At 41.2% G+C, this 22,692-nt stretch overlaps 1 protein-coding gene across 2 annotated transcripts in view; it reads left to right on the top strand.

Moving 5' to 3' along the window:
* Positions 1 to 9,673: 9,673 nt before the first annotated feature.
* Positions 9,674 to 22,692, top strand: part of LOC128029300 (cell adhesion molecule 1-like) — a 158,161-nt gene continuing 145,142 nt past the window's right edge. Inside the window, exon 1 of one of the 2 annotated variants that reach the window (XM_052616998.1) lies at positions 9,674 to 9,865. In XM_052616998.1, the coding sequence (XP_052472958.1) occupies positions 9,790 to 9,865 (76 nt within the window). In that variant the 5' untranslated portion in view covers positions 9,674 to 9,789. The remainder of the gene's footprint in view (positions 9,866 to 22,692) is intronic. The other variant, XM_052616997.1, reaches the window with a different exon arrangement.

The raw sequence follows: 22,692 nt of genomic DNA, 5'->3' as shown, positions 1-22,692 counted from the left end.
TTATGTGCTACAGGGATCAGGCTGAGCTGTGACCAGCTGCAGCTACAGGGAAGCTTCAATCATCCAATATACCTTCTCTCACATTTCCATGTTTTGTATGATTTATATTGGACCTAGAAAGATGGAAAAATTCATAGAAAACCAACTGTCTGAATGGACTGTTTTCTAGAAGGGATCTCTGAACATGTCAGAGTGCCTGAAGGGTTAGAGATGTGTGGTATAGTGACACCATATTGGCTGTCAATTGCTATTAGATTTTTTATTTATCAGCATCATTAACATTTAATTGTTCATGCTCATTTTCCAAACTATGTGTTTTAGATTACACTTTAAACAAATGCCCCTTTAAAAATTGGCAGCTGCAAATTCCAAACTGGACAGTGCTTCTTGCATTATGGCATATTGCTACATGTATGTTTTACAAAATATTACAGGATATTATAAAAGTGATGTAATGTTAATATAACAACAATTTTAAAATATACAGATAACCACCATTATAATGCCTGGTTGTCTAATAGAAAATCACATGATGAATCATAAGTGGCCTGTTCATAAAACATGGCCAATAGTCAAATATACAATCTATATGCTACTATTGATTGTGGTTTATTTTAGATGGAGCAGGGTTATGCACACAAGAAGAAAACACTATCAGGGCAACACAACACTAAAATAACACAATAAACATTAAGCAATACAGAAAATTTAAGACATTAATACATTATTGACAACAAAAATAAGAAACAAAACTGTATAAATAATCATCAGTGGTGCTGTTTCATGCAGGGAGTTCTGCGAATGTCCTTTTATTATTTTTTTAACATTAATTGTATTAATTTTAGTTTTAATGAAACTTTGAAAGTATTTTACAGTAAATGCCATGCGCAAACATTTACAGTTTACATATACGGTATGGAAACTTACAATTAACCCATTAATAATTTCAAGATTTGCTAAAGACAGTTATAATAATTATTATTTGCTATAGCTATATTGCAATTAATCATTCTTTTTTTTTTTGATGAACTTAATGTGAACGCTAGATGATGTCAAAGGTGTACTGTATAAAAAGGTTTTTACTGTAGCATTTTAACCGTCTTTTTCTGTGAAAATTACATTTTGTATACCTTTGCCTTGATCTATAGCTCACTGTGGCGAGTGGGGCGGGGCCGAGAGGCGTGGGAACGAGGAGTGAGGCCAGGTGTAGCTCATCTCCAATCACTACACCTGGCCTCACTCCTCGTTCCCACGCCTCTCGGCCCCGCCCCCCTCGCCACACTCACATTAAATGTTAAAAAGTTGAAATTATATTACATTATATTAAAAATATTTAAATGATTGATTACATTAATTACCTTTAGTGAGTAATTATTTATTATACTTGTCTTTAGCAAATCACATCTATTTTTTCATCCTGTAGATTGTGATGTTCTGATGCCTAAATTAAATGTAAATAAATAGCACTTAAAATTAACTTATTACAATTTTATATACACAAAATATATTTTTTATATCTGTAAATTATTGTCACAGTGTCTGGGTTGTTGTTCCCCGGGGTTCCACTAGATGTCCTCCTTCTCACGGTGTCTGTCCCAGATCACTTCCTGTTCCCGTATATGGTCACCTTCCTCCTTGTTACGTGATTGATTGTTCACCCCACCTGTCTCCTGTTTCCCAATTATCCTTCTGTGTATAAATACCCAGTCTGTCTTAGTCTATGTTACGGAGTCCTTGTCTGATGTCATTGTGTTTCAGGTCCATCAGTCTTGCTTTGTCTTACCCTATGTGTCTCATTCTCTCGTTCCACCAGACTTCCTCTACCTTCCCGTTCTTCCGAGTTCCCCGTTTCATCCGGTTCCCTTTTTGTTTGATTTGTCTCTCATGACTGTTTATTTTGTATTTATCCCTCTGTTTAAATAAAACCCTTACCTGCATTTGGATCTACCCTCTCTTTGTGTTTTTCCCCAATACCTATCGTGACAGAAGGACTCCGTCATGCCTAGATCCAGCGGTGTGGGATTTCGAATCGGTTCCCCAGCCACCATGGAGGAACGGAGGGGGAGATACCAGAACTTAATCACCCTTCATCAAGAGGGAAGTGAGGTGGGTGGCCTGGCGCAATTGTTTTGGACTATGGCAGTCGGGCTAGGTTACAATGATGCAGCACTAAAGGATTTATTTAATAATTGCCTGGATGATCCTTTACCTTCATGGGAGATGAAGGGGTTAGAGATACTGGACTTTTGGGGGTTTACCAATTACCTGCACCATCGGGCCCAGTGGGATGCAACAACCACACCAAAGTGTCCAGACAAAGCTGCCAACTCAGCCCCACAGCACAAGATGGGCGCCAGCCCAACCCCACAGCACAGGATGGCCGCCAACCCAGCCCCACAACCCAAGATGGCCACCAGCCCAGCCCCACAGCCCAAGATGGCCGCCAACCTAGCGTCACAGCCCAAGATGGCCGCCAGCCCAGCACCACAGCACAAGATGGCCGACTCAACGCCACCGACTCCCCATCGTAGAGGGCGGAGGAGGAGACAGGCAGCTGCTGTTCCCGAGGCGGAGCCCGAGGCAGTTCCCGAGGCGGTGCCCGAGGCTGTTCCCGAGGCGGTGCCCGATGCAGTTCCCGAGGCGGAGCCCGATGCAGTTCCCGAGGCGGTGCCCGATGCAGTTCCCGAGGCGGTGCCCGATGCTGTTTCCGAGGCGGTGCCCGATGCAGTTCCCGAGGCGGTGCCCGAGGCGGTGCCCGATGCTGTTTCCGAGGCGGTGCCCGATGCAGTTCCCGAGGCGGAGCCCGATGCAGTTCCCGAGGCGGTGCTCGATGCAGTTCCCGAGGCGGTGCTCGATGCAGTTCCCGAGGCGGTGCCCGATGCAGTTCCCGAGGCGGTGCCCGATGCAGTTCCCGAGGCGGTGCCCGAGGCGGAGCCCGATGCTGTTCCCGAGGCGGAGCCCGATGCTGTTCCCGAGGCGGAGCCCGATGCTGTTCCCGAGGCGGAGCCCGATGCAGTTCCCGAGGCGGTGCCCGATGCTGTTCCCGAGGCGGTGCCCGATGCTGTTCCCGAGGCGGAGCCCGATGCAGTTCCCGAGGCGGAGCCCGATGCAGTTCCCGAGGCGGAGCCCGATGCAGTTCCCGAGGCGGAGCCCGATGCAGTTCCCGAGGCGGAGCCCGATGCAGTTCCCGAGGCGGAGCCCGATGCAGTTCCCGAGGCGGAGCCCGATGCAGTTCCCGAGGCGGAGCCCGATGCAGTTCCCGAGGCGGTGCCCGATGCAGTTCCCGAGGCGGTGCCCGATGCTGTTTCCGAGGCGGTGCCCGATGCAGTTCCCGAGGCGGTGCCCGATGCAGTTCCCGAGGCGAAGCCCGATGCAGTTCCCGATGCAGTTCCCGAGACGGTGCCCGATGCTGTTTCCGAGGCGGAGCCCGATGCAGTTCCCGAGGCGGTGCTCGATGCAGTTCCCGAGGCGGTGCTCGATGCAGTTCCCGAGGCGGTGCCCGATGCAGTTCCCGAGGCGGAGCCCGATGCAGTTCCCGAGGCGGAGCCCGATGCTGTTCCCGAGGCGGAGCCCGATGCTGTTCCCGAGGCGGAGCCCGATGCAGTTCCCGAGGCGGTGCCCGATGCTGTTCCCGAGGCCGAGGTCGTTCCCGAGGCGGTGCCCGATGCAGTTCCCGAGGCGAAGCCCGATGCAGTTCCCGAGGCGAAGCCCGATGCAGTTCCCGATGCTGTTTCCGAGGCGGTGCCCGATGCAGTTCCCGAGGCGGAGCCCGATGCAGTTCCCGATGCAGTTCCCGAGGCGGTGCCCGATGCTGTTTCCGAGGCGGAGCCCGATGCAGTTCCCGATGCTGTTTCCGAGGCGGTGCCCGATGCAGTTCCCGAGGCGGTGCCCGATGCAGTTCCCGAGGCGGTGCCCGATACTGTTTCCGAGGCGGTGCCCGATGCAGTTCCCGAGGCGGTGCCCGATGCAGTTCCCGAGGCGAAGCCTGATGCAGTTCCCGATGCAGTTCCCGAGGCGGTGCCCGATGCTGTTTCCGAGGCGGTGCCCTATGCAGTTCCCGAGGCGGAGCCCGATGCAGTTCCCGAGGCGGTGCTCGATGCAGTTCCCGAGGCGGTGCTCGATGCAGTTCCCGAGGCGGTGCCCGATGCAGTTCCCGAGGCGGTGCCCGAGGCGGAGCCCGATGCTGTTCCCGAGGCGGAGCCCGATGCTGTTCCCGAGGCGGAGCCCGATGCTGTTCCCGAGGCGGAGCCCGATGCTGTTTCCGAGGCGGTGCCCGATGCAGTTCCCGAGGCGGAGCCCGATGCAGTTCCCGAGGCGGTGCCCGATGCTGTTTCCGAGGCGGTGCCCGATGCAGTTCCCGAGGCGGAGCCCGATGCAGTTCCCGAGGCGGAGCCCGATGCAGTTCCCGAGGCGGAGCCCGATGCAGTTCCCGAGGCGGAGCCCGATGCAGTTCCCGAGGCGGTGCCCGATGCAGTTCCCGAGGCGGTGCCCGATGCAGTTCCCGAGGCGGTGCCCGATGCAGTTCCCGAGGCGGTGCCCGATGCTGTTTCCGAGGCGGTGCCCGATGCAGTTCCCGAGGCGGAGCCCGATGCAGTTCCCGAGGCGGTGCCCGATGCTGTTTCCGAGGCGGAGCCCGATGCAGTTCCCGATGCTGTTTCCGAGGCGGTGCCCGATGCAGTTCCCGAGGCGGTGCCCGATGCAGTTCCCGAGGCGGAGCCCGATGCAGTTCCCGAGGCGGTGCCCGATGCAGTTCCCGAGGCGGTGCCCGATGCAGTTCCCGAGGCGGTGCCCGATGCAGTTCCCGAGGCGGAGCCCGATGCAGTTCCCGAGGCGGAGCCCGATGCAGTTCCCGAGGCGGAGCCCGATGCAGTTCCCGATGCAGTTCCCGAGGCGGTGCCCGATGCAGTTCCCGAGGCGGAGCCCGATGCAGTTCCCGAGGCGGTGCCCGATGCTGTTTCCGAGGCGGAGCCCGATGCAGTTCCCGATGCTGTTTCCGAGGCGGTGCCCGATGCAGTTCCCGAGGCGGTGCCCGATGCAGTTCCCGAGGCGGTGCCCGATACTGTTTCCGAGGCGGTGCCCGATGCAGTTCCCGAGGCGGTGCCCGATGCAGTTCCCGAGGCGAAGCCTGATGCAGTTCCCGATGCAGTTCCCGAGGCGGTGCCCGATGCTGTTTCCGAGGCGGTGCCCTATGCAGTTCCCGAGGCGGAGCCCGATGCAGTTCCCGAGGCGGTGCTCGATGCAGTTCCCGAGGCGGTGCTCGATGCAGTTCCCGAGGCGGTGCCCGATGCAGTTCCCGAGGCGGTGCCCGAGGCGGAGCCCGATGCTGTTCCCGAGGCGGAGCCCGATGCTGTTCCCGAGGCGGAGCCCGATGCAGTTCCCGAGGCGGTGCCCGATGCTGTTCCCGAGGCGGTGCCCGATGCTGTTTCCGAGGCGGTGCCCGATGCAGTTCCCGAGGCGGAGCCCGATGCAGTTCCCGAGGCGGTGCCCGATGCTGTTTCCGAGGCGGTGCCCGATGCAGTTCCGGAGGCGGAGCCCGATGCAGTTCCCGAGGCGGAGCCCGATGCAGTTCCCGAGGCGGAGCCCGATGCAGTTCCCGAGGCGGAGCCCGATGCAGTTCCCGAGGCGGTGCCCGATGCAGTTCCCGAGGCGGTGCCCGATGCAGTTCCCGAGGCGGTGCCCGATGCAGTTCCCGAGACGGTGCCCGATGCAGTTCCCGAGGCGGAGCCCGATGCAGTTCCCGAGGCGGTGCTCGATGCAGTTCCCGAGGCGGTGCTCGATGCAGTTCCCGAGGCGGTGCCCGATGCAGTTCCCGAGGCGGAGCCCGATGCTGTTCCCGAGGCGGAGCCCGATGCAGTTCCCGAGGCGGTGCCCGATGCTGTTCCCGAGGCCGAGGTCGTTCTCGAGGCGGTGCCCGATGCAGTTCCCGAGGCGGAGCCCGATGCAGTTCCCGAGGCGGAGCCCGATGCTGTTCCCGAGGCGGTGCCCGATGCTGTTCCCGAGGCGGTGCCCGAGGTTGTTCCCGAGGCGGTGCCCGATGTTGTTCCCGAGGCGGTGTCCGTTACAGTTCCCGAGGCGGTGACCACAAGGCCGTGGTGGTCTTCGGCTCCGCCCTGGGAGACTCTGGCGATGACCACGAGGACGTGGTGGTCATCCGCTCCGCCCTGGGGGACTCTGGCGGTGACCACGAGGACGTGGTGGTCGTCCGCTCCACCCTGGGGGACTCTGGTGATGACCATGAGGACGTGGTGGTCTTCTGCTCCGACCTGGTGGACTCCGGCCTCGACCACAGAGACGTGGTGGTCTTCCGCTCCGCCCTGGAGGGCTCTGTCCTTGACCACACGGCTGTGGTGGTCATCTGCTCCGTCCTAGTGGACGCCTCAACATGTCCTTCATGGACTTATGTTTTGTGTTTTTTTTTGAGTTCTGTTTCTGTCTGTTCCTTTTAGTTTAGTCTGGCCCTCCGTCCCTCCCCCTGTACCTCCTCCGGTCCTCCTCCCTCCTGGTCTCCCGGTTTTATGTATCATTTCTGGTGTTTGTTCCCCTTGTGTTCCTTTTCTGGCCCTCCGTCCCTCCCCCTGAGCCTCCACCTGTCCGCCTCCCTCCTGGTCTCTGTGTCATGTTTTGTCTTTAAGCGTCTGGTAGCCGCTCCGTAGAGGGGGGGGTACTGTCACAGTGTCTGGGTTGTTGTTCCCCGGGGTTCCACTAGATGTCCTCCTTCTCACGGTGTCTGTCCCAGATCACTTCCTGTTCCCGTATATGGTCACCTTCCTCCTTGTTACGTGATTGATTGTTCACCCCACCTGTCTCCTGTTTCCCAATTATCCTTCTGTGTATAAATACCCAGTCTGTCTTAGTCTATGTTACGGAGTCCTTGTCTGATGTCATTGTGTTTCAGGTCCATCAGTCTTGCTTTGTCTTACCCTATGTGTCTCATTCTCTCGTTCCACCAGACTTCCTCTACCTTCCCGTTCTTCCGAGTTCCCCGTTTCATCCGGTTCCCTTTTTGTTTGATTTGTCTCTCATGACTGTTTATTTTGTATTTATCCCTCTGTTTAAATAAAACCCTTACCTGCATTTGGATCTACCCTCTCTTTGTGTTTTTCCCCAATACCTATCGTGACAATTATATAATTAATGTCATCCAGGTTTAAATGGATCATTAGTTGTATGCTAAGTGTGTGCTGTTTACAGTTGCCAAACAGCTTGAATCTCTGTTTATTAATATAGAATGTGAATCAGAATTCAGAGTCTGAACTATCCACTTCATAAAAAAAGACTGTCATATCCTTGTCTTTTACACAAGTCTTTTACAGTGTTTTAAAACTGAATTTTATTGATCACTAATGAAGCCTTGGGATGCAAAAAAAAAAAAAAAAAAAAGGAAACCAACAACAACAACAACAACAAAAAACTGTCACATACAACAGCCCAGACAGGTATTACCCAAAGCTTGTTATCATGCTGTTATACAATATCTTCCTGCAGTATTTGCTACCTTTAAGAACGTTACAGTTGGCAGTCTGCCACGGATAATGATATCAAAAGTGAATTTGATGCGTGGAATTCAATCGTTGCAAAGAAAACTGGCTGTCAGATTAAAATTAGGTTCTAAATGCTGTCTGTGGCTACCGTAGAATGAGAATTGACATGAAACACTTGGAGAAAAGATGCAAATAGATTGATCAATTAGATGGCATTCTGTCTGCTCGGTTACTGGTACTGCCATGGCAATACAGACAGGGCAGATAATATACACTGTTCCAATCCCTGTACTTCTCTGCTGCAATTTTCGGTTTATTTTTCCTTTATTTATACTGCTACTAGCACACAGCATTTCTTTAGAGAATGTTTTGGATGTAGCCTTGGGCAACACTTGATTAAATTAGTGCATATTTAAAAGTGTGCAGAAAAAAATAACATTTTGACATCCTCTGGGAACAAAGCTACAAATCTCTGAACAATCTGTAAAGTATTGAAGTTTTTAACAAATATTTTTCCTCCTCTTCATCATCCTCTTCAAACTTTAGAGCCCTGTATCAGATGGAAATACTTGGTATTTTCTAGTACCTATTATAATAATTATATTTAAAATAATATTTACATATTACTATTTAAGGGATACCAAGGTATTACCATACCAGATAAGAAGTTGGTGGCCAAAGAAAGCTGGTATGGTCCTTGTTTACAGCTTACTTCTAATTATAAATACTAAAAGCCATGTGGAACTGTAGGTTTTTATTTAAAAAATTAGTATTAGGGAATAAGTTATAAGGAATAGTTATAGCCAAAAATGAAAATTTGCTGAAAATGTACTCACCTTCAAGTCATCCAAGATGTAGATGAGGTTTCTTAATCGGAACAAATTTGAAGAAATTTGGCATTGCATGACTTGCTCACCACTGGAAGTGAATGGGTGCCATCAGAATGAGAGTCCAAACAGATGATAAAAAACATTTAAAAGGTTCATTTTTGAGTGACTATTAATTTAATATTATTATTTAATTTATTTTTTTTAATGGAAAAAAAGGGGAAAAAAGATATTGAGCCTTGTGGATGAAGGTAAAATGTATTATGCTTGAGTATAATAAATTAGTAAGTAGCCCTACTAAATCATTTGAATGAATAACATGTGCTTAATATGTAATTATTTTGTAGAATAACCTGCAAATAGCTGTTCATATTGCTATTACAGTTAACTATAATAATATTTATGAAAAATAGTATCATCAAATTGTAGAAAAGCCATTTCAAATATATTTACAAATAAAGTTGAAAAGCAGGAGGCTCACGAGGTCATTTGCATTTTGCTAACTTGAGATGACTGACGGGTTAATGCAATGGAATGCAACAAAATGATTGCACTCATAAATCACTACAAATACTCATACACAGATGGAGGAGTATTCGGTGTGATTTATGGGTGGGCAGCTGGACAACTGCAATGACATCGCTGTATTTTGTGGTGTCACTTATATGCTTGTTTTTACTCTACTTTTAAAAAGCTTTCTTTGTTTATTTTGTCTGGGTTTATATTTCAAATATTTTTTTTTTTTGTCTGAATATTCCATAATGGTGTGGAGCTAATGAAAAAAAAACTGTTTAAATGTCACCTTCGGATATTGGGTTGTGTTGATGCTGCTCCGCTACGCGTATGACCATAGGGGGCGCTGTTTGTATTTGGAAACACTGTGATGGGATAGAGAAAGGCTTAATTCACACACACACACACACACACACACACACACACACACACACACACACACACACACACACACACACAAAACAACACGCACTGCCCAATATAGTAACTTTGAATGTAGGCTAAATGTTGTAAATCCATAAGAATTAGTTTTTAATAGTGCTTTACTCATCTTGGAGTTATTATGAGCAACAAAAATAGATAGATAGATAGATAGATAGATAGATAGATAGATAGATAGATAGATAGATAGATAGATAGATAGATAGATAGATAGATAGATAGATTATTAAAAATATATTACAATTTTAGAACTTTATGTCAGCCTTCTGATAGGGTTTGTTTTGTCGCAGTGACCGACTGCGTTACTTCACATATTATGGGATAATTTAATAAAAGTAATATTTCTCGCAGTTTGAACGAAACAGACACTTTCTGTTGTTAGCTAATTGCATTCTTTGTGCGCTCGCGCTCGTTTGTGTGCGTGCGCGCACGCGCGCGTGTTTACTCCCTCCAGATTCTCCGCATCTCATGATCCTGCGAGCGTCTCTAGGTGATTTAGCGGCGCCAGTCTGAAGCAGGTGTTCAACATGGCGAGCTCGGGACTCGGATCTCACTCTATTTCACTCTTTTTCTACGTGTTTTTTGCAACGTTTCTGCATAAAGGTAAGACAAGCGGAGTATGAATGAAAGCTTATGTTTGGTATCGAAGAGAGAGCAGTGTGTAAACAACATATGTAACACTTGCGCACGACCCTGATGCTCTGCACTCGCAGTATGTGCACTAGTCCCAAAGCTCTCATAGTTTATCTGCAACAGTATTCATGATCAAAGCGGTCGTGTGATGAGTTCTTCGGCACGTTTGACTGTTCTGAATTGTGTTTTTGGTTGTTTAGCTGGAGAAAAAAGTACTGTCCATATGCATTACAGTAGCCTACCTCAGTGCTGCTGATGAGAGGGGCACGAGTCCGTATCTCACAGCCAGAAGTCATTATAACATGCTAGTGATGTGAAAACGGTTCAATGACTAAAGTATAGTCATGTTTAAGATGTTTAACGCAGATTTTAAACATTGAACGCGCGCATTGCAGAATAACGACACAATTGCATTGACTTTATGGAGTGGCATAGCGCGCACTTGTCTAATGTAGCTTGAAACATATAGGCTACCGTCACTTATACTGACATTGCCATTTTATAGAGTCGTTTAATGTGGTGTGGTGTTCTTATATATAAAAAACATCTGTTTACACCTTATTTGCTAGTTTTCCTGCCTTATATGGGAAACGCTCCTCTGTTAGATAGAGCATCCTGTTAGAATAGCTTATGGAAAGCTGTTTTAACATTTATTGCTTTATGCTGGCTAATATGTACTTTTATGTTATTAGTAAGCTAGGCTACTTATTTCAGTTAATATTAATATAATTTCAACTTCTATTTTTAGTGGCACAAATATTCATTGTATACTAGACTAATCACTAGTAGCTATATATTTCATCATTATTGACTTCTGTTGGGATCCGTGCTTCAGATATCAACTATTTACTTGACTGTTTTAGTCGGCACTGGTGCTTGTTCTAGTTTTACTTTTAACTATGCATTATGTAGCTACCAGTTACTTCTTATAAATGGTAGTTATCTAAACAGTTGCTAGCATTTATAAGATACTAGTATATATTCACAAAAGACTAATTAAACACTAGTTTTTGCATTGTTAAAATTGCCTTTTTTACTTTTCAAAGTCAGAATTTATAGTCCAATTAGTTAACTAAATACACACTTTAGTAATAAATAGATCATGTCCATTAATTGTTTGACTGAAAACTAGAATTAGATACTATCCAAAGTATATTTAAAGTATATATATATATATATATATATATATATATATATATATATATATATATATATATATATATATATATATATATATATATACAAGCTATTTGAATAGCCCAACATAACTTATAAAGAATTATTAGTGCCTGACGAATATTTAGTTGTAAACCTGGTTGAAAGTGGAAATAGTAGTGGAAAATTAAGTTTATATCTGAACCACAGGTAGTCCCAAGTCATAATTATCAGGAAAGTGATTAGTGGCAAATAACAAGTACTTGTGAAATTTACGTTGTCATTACATTTATGAATTTATTTGATGTGTTTATCCTAAGTGACTTAAGAGGAGAAGGAACAAAGCAAATTTGTCAAAGAGCTAACAACATTCATCATACACAATGCCAGGTTTATTAGATAAATAGATTAGGAAGCAAGAAGTAAAAACATTACAAAGATACTGTCACTGTTGGATTACTTGCTAGTAATAATCAAAAAATACTATTCTACACTAGTATAATATACTAGTAGCAAAAATATACACTAGTTAACTTCAAGGAATAAATGTTTAAATGGCTTGCCAGAATAGGTTTTCTTCTTCCCATCCATCAACAGGTTTTCCTCAAGATATTGACTTTTTATTCCGTGTTCTGGGAATGAGATTGCAGTATTCTGTTAGAATTGAGTTATAATTATTTATTTTTGTAGTGATTTTTGTGTGTGTTACCCATTCATTGACTGTTAAAGTCCCCTTTGTAATAGACATTTGTGGATGGTGCAGCCTATATTAACAACAAAGGTTTTTCTCTTTGTGAATTATGCTTTTCTTCTATGGCAAGAGGTATATATAGGTTTTCCTTTAGGAGACTTCAAAACCACTTGTCTTCCTGTAAGTGCTCTTGAATCCTCATATAACCACCTACAATAGTGTGTAATGCAAGGCATGATATTTTCTCACTGGATTTTCTCATCCATCCATCCATTTTATATATATGATTAGGTAGTTGAAAGATGAAAATCTTTGGGGAAGTTGATTTGGCCTGCACTGTATGTTAAAATCCATTATTTAACTATTTCAATTATTTAAATAGGAATTATTTAAACAGCATGTTTTTGCTACTACTTGCAGCTATTTTAAGCACATATTTATTGAGCAATAAGATGGGATTCTTAAATTTAAAATGTTGCCTTTTAAATTTAAAGTAGCGTTTTCCTTTGCATTCTCCTATTACTTTTAATCCTGAAAAAATAAAAATAAAAAATAAAGCACATGGTCTTGTTCTGTATCATCTCCCCAGCACATACATGCTAGAAAGCAGCAAGTCATCATTGTTGCAGGCAGACTGTGGTAAACACCGTGAGCTGACAGGAGTACTGCATTGGCTTGAGAGGGAATATATATTCTCTTAGAATAAATAATAGAGATAATAATAATTCTGATACGGGACAATTCTCACTGGCAAACAATAATTGTGTAATGAGATGGGATATTCATGTAAATTGCTTCATGTCAAGGGTAATTTTCAGTTTGCATGACTCACAGGTATAGTTTCCATCAGTGCGAGGAGCTCGAGTTGTAAATATTAGAAACACACTGCAGCTTTTGCATAATTCACGATGCCCCGTGATGAATGTTATGGAAGATGAATGGTCTGATACTCCCCACAACAATCAGCACTAATTTAAAACCCTCTAAAATCAAAGAGAAACCTTGTAAAACATAACCACAGAGAAAAGACTCGAGAGGAAAAAAAATGCTCATATACAGCATGACACTTGCTCATATATGTCAGAGGAGCTGATTTGAAAGTCATTTGTCTGGGAATTTCTGCACTTTTCTGCTGAGATTGCCATGTGTTTGTTTCTCAGAATGGCCTGAATTCCAGCAAACTGATGATACGCAGTGAATTAAAATGTTTTACCCTTGGTGCATTAACTTTCTAAGATCGTTCGTTGGAACAATTTCCTTTTCTATTTAAAGCGAAGAATTTATAGCTCATTAGATTTACATTATCCCTGCTTAATAAGCCTTGTGCTGATTGCTAAATAATGCACAGCACTACATTATGCTTCTACCAGATGCTAAAGTTGCCGAGATGGAAATGTGAGATATCTTACCATAGAAGTGAAGATGTTTATGATATGCCATGAGAAAATGATGCTGCCCAGAACAATTATTATTTTCTTAATCTTCTTCTTCTTTTACAATGTCATTAAGGAACTTGAATCAGAATAACTGCGTCTCGCATCAAAGGAGTCTTTTTAAGATTAAGTTCAAAGCTGGCTTTAAAGTTATATAATTTTGAGCGCTCGACAATTCTGCTTCATTTTGTGTTTGTGTATTTCAGCAAATATGCAGACCATATTTGAATATGAGTCCGCAATCTGTTCGTTGACTCCATTGGGGTTATAACATATTGCTCATCCACTTACGTAACTTCACAACAGAAGCCTCTCTAGCGAGTCAACCCACAAGTACAGGGGATGATGTGAAGCACTACGAAGACCTCCCCTGTCTTAGTTTCCTGTTTATACCTCCGTATTACTAAACATCAGAGCTGAAGTATCCTCTTGTCGGTGCTAGTCTGTGAGGAAAATGATGCTTGAAGCCGATAGACTATTGCTTCGGTAGGACAGATACCAGTTGAGCACTATGCAGCAGCACAGAGTCAATTAGTGGTAAAAGATTGAAGGAAGCCCCAGCGGAGAGAGAATGCTTCATTCATGACACTGCTGGAGTAATGAGAGTGGAATATGATGAGGGGAGGGGGTTCCTGTCTTCTGTGATAAATATTGTCATTGTTCTCATTCTGCGCTGTCTCTCATGGATCAAGCTCATTGTCTGTCCTAGTTGGCAGAACTGTTTTGGCACTGACCATGAAACAAAAATGTAATTATGTTGTTTTTCAGGGCACAAAGTGCACTGCTTGCTTGGTTTATCAGCCTCTGAAGAGCTGCTGGAATCTATGTAGCATTGCAGTGCTGTTGACACAATTGACTGATTTTAAACTGTGCTTGTCATACTGGGATGGATTTTGAATTATGGCGCCTTTCAAATGTCAGTATTTTGTTTTCAAAGTCTCTGTTATTATATTATAATCAACTCTCTACTTTTGCGAGGTAATCACTCGCATATACTAAATGATGTCTAATATTAGCCGATGCCTAATAAATTCTTAGATTTTACTCGCCAGTGTGTGAGTTGGAGGCTAAGTGTAAGTTTAGCACAGTTTTATTTTCACTCGCCGAACACTCAGAGTTTCACTCTCCGTCAAGAGGTCGGTGATATTTTTCAGGTTCTCTAAATGGATGCGCAGCACACCTGTGTTTGTTAAAAAAAAAAAAAAACTCATAATTCAACATAATTCTGATGAATTATTTTAAATGTGATGAATTAAAAATGCAATAAAGGTGGTAAAAAAAATATATCTTCCAAACCATCTCTACCATGATAACCTAATAGTGATTTATATTTGCATAAATACATCATTCACTTATGTATACAAGGTAATAAAAGAAGTAAAAAAAAAAAACCTTTATCCCAATCAAGAAACTTTCCAAACTTTCATTTCAACCAGATGGATAAAATCTTGTCAGTTGACACTTTTCTTCCTCTCATTGTATATTTTGTATATCTAAAATGTCACATTATGGAAGCAAAACAAGTTGATTCATGTTGACCTCAAATAAAAACAGTACAAATTATTTACTCTCCATCCTTGCTCTCCTTGTTCCCAAAAACTTGTAAAAACATATTCCAGATGCTGTGATAGGTATGTTTAGAGTCTGTTCACAGCTTGCGTGTTTGCGATAGACTTGTGAAACTTATTTTTATATGTGTTATTTGATGGCCTACTTCATCTCACCATGCTTTGAGTGTTGTTGTGGAAAATGTTCAAAAATATATGAATGGTGACATGCCCCCAAAGCTCAAAGAGATGTGACCCACTTACGAACAGAGCGGCTGATGGAACCTATAAGGTCTCAGCATCATCTCAAGAGACCCCTGCCTTTACTTACTCCATGTTTTTTCGTTCTCATGAATGCTAGAGAATTCAGCTTTTCTTCCTCTTTTTCCCTTTAAGCAGAAACTGATCACAATCTCAGTAATTAAAACTCTGAGAAACAGTATTTTGTATTTTAAAAATTTAACATTCTTAATCAAGTAGGTCATTTTATTCTCAAATAATACAATATCCATTCTTCACCAGTGTTAAGAGTACTGCCAACTATAGCCTATCACAGCTTTTGAGATGCAAGTGAATCATATGACATCCTGTTGGAGTCATAAAAGGATGATTCCCACAAAAATGAAAATTATGTCATGAATTACTCACCATCTCCTCCTCTCCTGTAACACCTTTGTTTTTCTTCAGAACACAAATGAAAATTTTTTTTGGCTGGATTTTTTTTCCAGCGAAACATCCCTGAATCCTTAAAAATAAAAATGACTCTTCAGCCTCTCATTTTTAAAGTTTTGTTAAATGCTGTTTACACATTGTCTTTCCTACAGTTCTGGGCTTTGAATGTGTAAGCTGTGTTGCTGCCTACATAGGGCAGAAATCTCTCAGATTTCATCAAGAATATCTTAATTTGTGATCGGAAGATGAATGAAGATCTTACAGGTGTGGAACACAAAGAAGGTTGCTAGCTAAAGTTAGCTTGTTTCTATGGACAAAATGTAATTTTTAAAGGGGCTTTATGAAAGAATTTTAATGAGAAGAAGTATTAATATTTTTTTTTTGATCAACAATCTGTGAACATGAGGTAATGAAACTTTAAAACTGAGAGCCTGCAGATAAATTTTTATTTTTTTAATTTTAATTGTTTCGCTGGGAAGATCCAAGGGTACAGTGCCGATAAAAAGTTTTCAAACTTTTTTCTTCACATTTTGTTATGTTGCAGTTTTATGTTAAACTGCTTTAAATAATAAAAAAAAAATGTTCCCCACTTTAATCTACATCCCATACACCATAATGACAAAGCAAAAAACATAACTTTGCATATTAAAAAACTGAAATGATTCCATTGCATTTCTGGGACAGATTACATTTCACTGAGGAGCATTTATATAGCTTGTACGTAGATGTTAATACACTTCATGTTAACCTCGGGCTGATTCAATTGAATGGATGAGATTTAGAAAGGCACACACCTCTCAATAAAAGGTCAAAAAGTTGAAAATGCATATCAAAGCAAAAACCGAGCCTTAAGGTCAAAAGAACTGCCTGTCAAGCTCAGAGACAGGATTGCATCAAGCCACACATCTGGGGAAGAGTTCAGAAAAAAATTCTGCTGCATCAGAGGTTCACAGAAGTGTGTAGTCTACATTGCGCTTAGTGGAAGAAGTTTGAAAAAACTAGGACTCTTCTTAGAGCTGGCCTAACTCGTCAGAAGACCCAGTAATTCGGTACCAAGTCAGGTACTAAAAAAATGTAAACATTACGATACCAGGTTTTTTAAGTTCTGGTGGTATCAAATAGATTGTAAAGGCCCATTCACACCAAGGATGACAACTATAAATATAGCGATAAAAATATAGTTCTAAAAATCATTCTAAATATTAAAGAATAGCAGAGTCCACATCACAACTATAACAATAAAGGAACAGAGAAACGATATTGGATTCACTTTCAGAATGAATTTTTTTTCCAGCTGACGAACGAAAAAAATATTGACAGTCAATCAGAATCATCCTGCTGTAACAAGCTTGAGAGTTTAAAGTGGCAGATGCTACCATCAAACCTCAACTGTTAATGGAGAAAATGAAGCAGCTGTGTATTAACCCACTTATTACCAAAGGGTATTATTCTTTTTTAACAGATAGAACCCAGTGGGTAAAAGTAAATGGTTGCATTTCACAGCTAAATAGTAGTGGTACTGGTGTTCCTCAAGGCTGTGTCAGTTTACCTATTCCTTTTTACACTTTTCACAAATGAATGCTCACACTGGCATTCACAGAATTATGTATTCAGACGACACAGCCATTTTAAGTCTACTTTACAAGCATGATAATGTTAGCACCATTTATCAAGCAGAAATAAGTATATTTGTTGACTGGTGAGATAAAAATGAGTTGGTAATTAACACAAAAAAGACACAGGAAATTGTATTTGATCCAAAATATATTGGTGACCATCAACCAGTGGTTATAACCAACCATCATATTACCCAGTCGCAGACCTACAAGTTTCTGGGTGTGTATATAGAGAGCTCACTTACATGGAATACACATATTGAATGGGTTTGTACTCGCCTAGAACAAAGATTGTACTTCTTGCGCAGATTATGTCTGTATGGTGTGAACAAAAATGTCATGAGGCTGTTTATAAAGCTGTTTTTCCAGGTATGGGATCACAGTATGGTTTGGTAGTCTGTCAGTGAAGCTTAAATCTAAGTTGATGCACCTGATATTGACAGCATCTAAAATTGTCGGGCATGAGAGAGATTGTCACCTCCATGATTTATATGAGGAATGTATTCTTAACCAGGTGGAAGGGATCATTGGCGATCAGAGTCATTTTTTAAAGTCACAATATGAACTGCTTCCCTCTGGCAGAAGATAGAGTCCCGAGGTGTAAGCTAAATAGATACAAGAACTCCTTTTTTTTTTTTTTTCAGTATCTGTGTGCCTGTTTAACAGATGTTTATCTTAAAGTTTTCTTTCTATTTTATCTTTTATTTTGTTTGTTTTATCTTTTTTACTTGTCTATTGTATGTAGGTTGTATGTAGGTCATTCAGCAATTTTGTAGTCCAAAACAATCTTCCTCTCGAGGACAATAAAGTATACTACTACTACTACTACTACTACTACTACTACTAGATGCGTGTGCACTTAGAGTGTCGTTATAATGACAAGGGTTTCCAAATTCTACACAAAGCCCTTTAACAGCTGAATTTAAGCATTTTCAGGAGTTAATCTTTTCTGTTGAAAGTTTGAAAAATTGCTGGAGCCATCCTCTTTAGTAGGACTAGTATGGCAATACATTTTCACAGGACTGCTTAATTTTTGACTCATTGATAATGAAACTATAAAGGTGCGATAAAGAAACATGAAAAAAAAAAAACATGCTTGAAGTTATTCAAGTAAGCAGGGTTGGTTGTGTCTTAAGTGAACATAAGAAATTAGAAGAAATATGGATTAAAATATTGGATATATTGTCTAGTGTTAGGGTTGAAGATGTTGTTCAAGGAGGGGTAAGCTCTTCTCCTTTTCTTATGTGTGTATCTAACTCCTGTATTACTAAATATAATGGCACTGTCTCTTGCACTTCAAATGATTGCTTGTATTTTTGTGTCTTCAGATTACAAATTAAAGTTGTATTTTAATTAAATACATTTCTCACACCAATATCTAGTATTTTGATGAGCAAGAATTTGTAATTTGTAACAAAATACTTTTTGATGTATTTGAGCCCATCTCTGATCTCAGTGGTTTTAATATTTAAACAGACGAGGTGTGAGCTAGTTAGAAACCACAGTGACATCGTGAATCGCATCCCCATCGATCAGTTGAGACGTAGAGTGGGACTCCAGCTGTCTGAGTAAGAGAAAGTGACCAATCAATTGAACGTGCGTACAGATGGCGTCTCAGAGGGGAGGTGCTTTTCAATTGAGCTGCTAAATACTTAAGAATGTCAGGACGCTGGATACTCGCAGTGGTTGATCTCATCACCTCGAGCAAAACGAGGTTCTGGGACAGCAACATCTGTCTGCACAGTCATGTTTACATCTGCTTGTGCAGAATTGGGATCATTGCTGTTAATTGAGTGCCATTGATTTGCGCTGTTAAAGGTGGTTTGTGTAAAATAAATGTACCTCTATATACTTGTTTAATACACATAAGACTACAAGTGAGCCAATTTTTGAGCCCCTTAATAAAATCCCGCATCGTGGCTTTGCGACTCTTTTAAAAAATGGCTTGCATTGTTTACATATCCTGGCACAACCAGTGAGTTTGGCTGACCAATGGCAGACTGGAGTGTGTTCGAGAATTGCCTTTGGTGTTTCTAGCAATGTTATTTTAATATTATTTATATACTCATAGAGCATTTTATTAATATTTTATTAAAATATTTTTAGAACAGAAGCCCATACCAAAAATAAATAAATAAATAAATAAATTAAAAAAAAAAAAAAATATATATATATATATATATATATATATATATATATATATATATATATATATATATATATATATATATATAACAATATTTTGAAACTAAAATTATTTATTAATGTATATATATATATATATATATATATATATATATATATATATATATATATATATATATATATATTTAAAAAGTTGTAATTTTGAATTTTATTTAATTATTTATATATATTATATATTGTTAATAATTGTGTTATGAGCATTTATTTATTTTAAATATATTGTTAATTTTATTTATTATTTCAGTTGTAGTCTTCATTTAGCAATTTTCATTTAGCTATTTTGCAATTTTAGTGCTTCTATTTAAGCTTGAAATAACTTTCATATAGTCATCTCTGATAGCAGATCACCTTTTATTATAATGTAATAACATACATTTTCTGTAAAGATGCTTTGAAATGCTTTGAAATTGAGTTGAAAGATTTAAAATTAGGAGTATAAAATAAAATAAGGAGTTGCTAAAGCAGTTTTAAGTCATTTTAGATGTTTCATTTAATATTTACATTTGATTTTATTTAAGCTTTTTTCAATCAACAAAAATGTTTAGAATAGTTTTAGTTTTAGTAAACAATAATAATAATAAAAAATAGCTTTTTTGCTTTTTGGCCAAGAAGCCTCAATGGTGCATAAAAACAAAGGATTTAAAAAGTTTAACTTTGCTCAAAAGCACTGCACTTTCTTTATCCTATTGAGACCCACTATCTTAGTTACTGTTGTACAATAGGACTTTAATTTATCTTTTGTCACTGTTGGATCATGACAATGCACTCTGAGCAATCATATTAATTCAGCAGAATCAGCCATCTATTGATCGCCGGTCCGAGAAAGGTGTCCTTGTAATGAAGCCCCCTTTGTGGTTGATTGAGGAAAGGCACAGTATCAGATGGCTCAGATTGAATCTTCATACTGGTCCTCAGAACAGCATGATGGGGTTTTTTCCTTCAATCAGCTTTGCCTGTTGCACAGGCGTTTGTTAGGAATGACGTGTTATTAATGTCACCTCAAAGCATTAAGAGCAAAGCCGAAACCTTGTGCTCGCGGTAGCTATTAAAGCTTGTATATGAGGTGAGAGCCTGGTTCATCCATTTAAACAGACGTTAACATGATGTAGCATGTCTCTGTGAAGGTCTCTGAACAATATTCTAGCTCTTTTCACAGGGACGGGCTAATGCAAGAGAACCATTCAGATAATAAAACCCAGAAGGTTTTGTAGATCAGTGGTTCTCAGATGGCTCCACCTCATAAACCAGATTTGTACATTATACAAATGATTCAGTGCAGTATTTCATTCATAAATGTCCTTAAACAAGATTAAATTAATTACAAATATCCTCAGAATAATTATAGTTAACTAAAATTAAAACCATAAAACTAAAACAAACGTTTGAAGTCAACAAAAGAGTTTTCTCATCTTTCTTTCTTTTTTTTTTCTTATCAGAAGATACATTAGTTGACAATCATTGTTGTAAGACCACAGCGGTGAAGCCTTTCCCTCATTGATGATGTCAATAGTAACATATAATGAAAAATATGATGGCATCTCGTAAATAAGTCAAGTTTATTTTAATATTTGTTCCCTTCTGATGAAAGTCTGTGATGGTTTCAGAGCAACCTGTCCTCCAACCAATATGCTCGTATAGGTCGTTTGTCCAAATCCCTGAAATACGACCCATCAGAGCGTATACTACAATTGCGCCCCTATCGGCAAAAGGTCATTTTCATATAAATGTTTTGTACTCTTTTATTTGCACTCTGATTTGCGTTTCGTGTAGCTCAGTTGGTAGATTATTGCGTTATACCTTGATATGTAATCATGCTATCATGGGTTTAATCCCAGCAAACGGACGTGCACGAAAATGTATACGCTCAATAAATCATAATTTAGCATGATTTCTGTGAGTGTTAGGTTTAGGGGTGGGGTTAGATGTGGTCATTCGAACGAATAAGCCACCTAGTAAAATATGTAGGAAATACTGTGAGATCAGTGCAAAAAGCCCACGCATTTCATTTAAATAAACATGCGTTTTGTCATTTCATGACGACAGACGCAACGCGATACTGTCATTGTTTTTAGGCCCGCTAGAGGGCGTTTAACTTTAAAACTTAAATATAGGTCGTAATAAGGTACTTGCACAAAAGCTTTGATCACTTCACACAAAAGCACCATTTGGTTTTAGCGTATCAAGGCCTTTGATTTGTGTGATATATTTGTGTAGTTAAAGGAAAGGGATGTTAAACAGCAATGTAGGTTTTTAGCAACATCACAATTTGAGTTAATTTGTAGTTTGGCTTTCAGATGTAGTAATCTTCTTTATGTAACATTTTCTTAGTAACTTGTAGCTTAGCTTGACTGTGGTTGAAATGCCTTGAATTATGATTCGATTTGTAGGTTAATAAGCTTCAGTTTCAGAGTAGCTTCCCCATCTGCTGTTTACATATACTGTAGGTGTCATAAAAGTTACAGATGTGGCAACTGGAAGACAACCTTTAGAAATATCAGGAACTAAACGAGAAGCTAGAAAGAAAGTGACAAGCCGGAGCCAAAGTAGATCCACTGCTTATGGTCTCTTGGCGCTGTGCTGGAAAATGGTTTTAACCAAGTAAAACTCAATATCTCAGTCCAGGAGAGTGCAATCCTAAAATCATCTCCTAGTAGGATTGAGTTGAAAAGGCCTGTGAAAGGAGGTTTTCTGGATTGTGTGTTAGCATACAAAACTTTAATTATATAGAGGCGCTGTGGAATTCCTGATTATGATTTGTTAGCATGTTTCTGTAAATGCATGACTGAGAAAAAGCACAGAACAACTTACAGTGCATTTGTAGTGCATCATTTATTCAAAATATAAATCTTTTGTAACAACGTACACTGCTTTTTCTTTTTCGTTTCTCTTTTTTGAAGGAAGTTTATACTTTTATTCAGCAAATATATGTTAAAATGGTAAATAGTGATATTAAAGACTTATATTTTAATTGTTTCTTTTTCATAAATCAGCATATTAGAATGATATAGTAAATATACTGAATACACATACAGACAAATCATGGGTCACAGGAGGGGATGCTCCCAATCAAGTTATTTAGGCTAAGCATCAGCATTCACAAACCACTTCCACTGTTGTTTTAAACCGAAAAGAATGCAACGAGCTCGTAATCTCGATTTCATAAATGGGAAATAGGAAGTTTCCGATAGCATGTAAAGACAGCAGAGAAATGTTTGCTCAACACAGTCGAGTGAATTGTTTTGTTAACTTTGTGGTTTATTATTTTGAGGCATATGATACGTGGTAACACACGGCCCTCTCACAATATATTGCTTTACTGATCTTTTGTATCACATAATCATGCAGCCCGTATCAGAAGATCTGCACACCGGCGCAGTTAGCGCTCACACTCACTGATTTGTATATAACTGAACTGCGCTTTTGACCACCTCTTCCTACCGAGCCAGGGACTGATAAACGGAGCGATCACATTAGTCAA

The sequence above is a fragment of the Carassius gibelio genome, chromosome A15 (assembly GCF_023724105.1).
Source record: "Carassius gibelio isolate Cgi1373 ecotype wild population from Czech Republic chromosome A15, carGib1.2-hapl.c, whole genome shotgun sequence".
Lineage (NCBI taxonomy): Eukaryota > Metazoa > Chordata > Actinopteri > Cypriniformes > Cyprinidae > Carassius > Carassius gibelio.
Note: the sequence above shows the minus strand (reverse complement) of the source record. Positions and strands in the feature narration are given on the sequence as shown.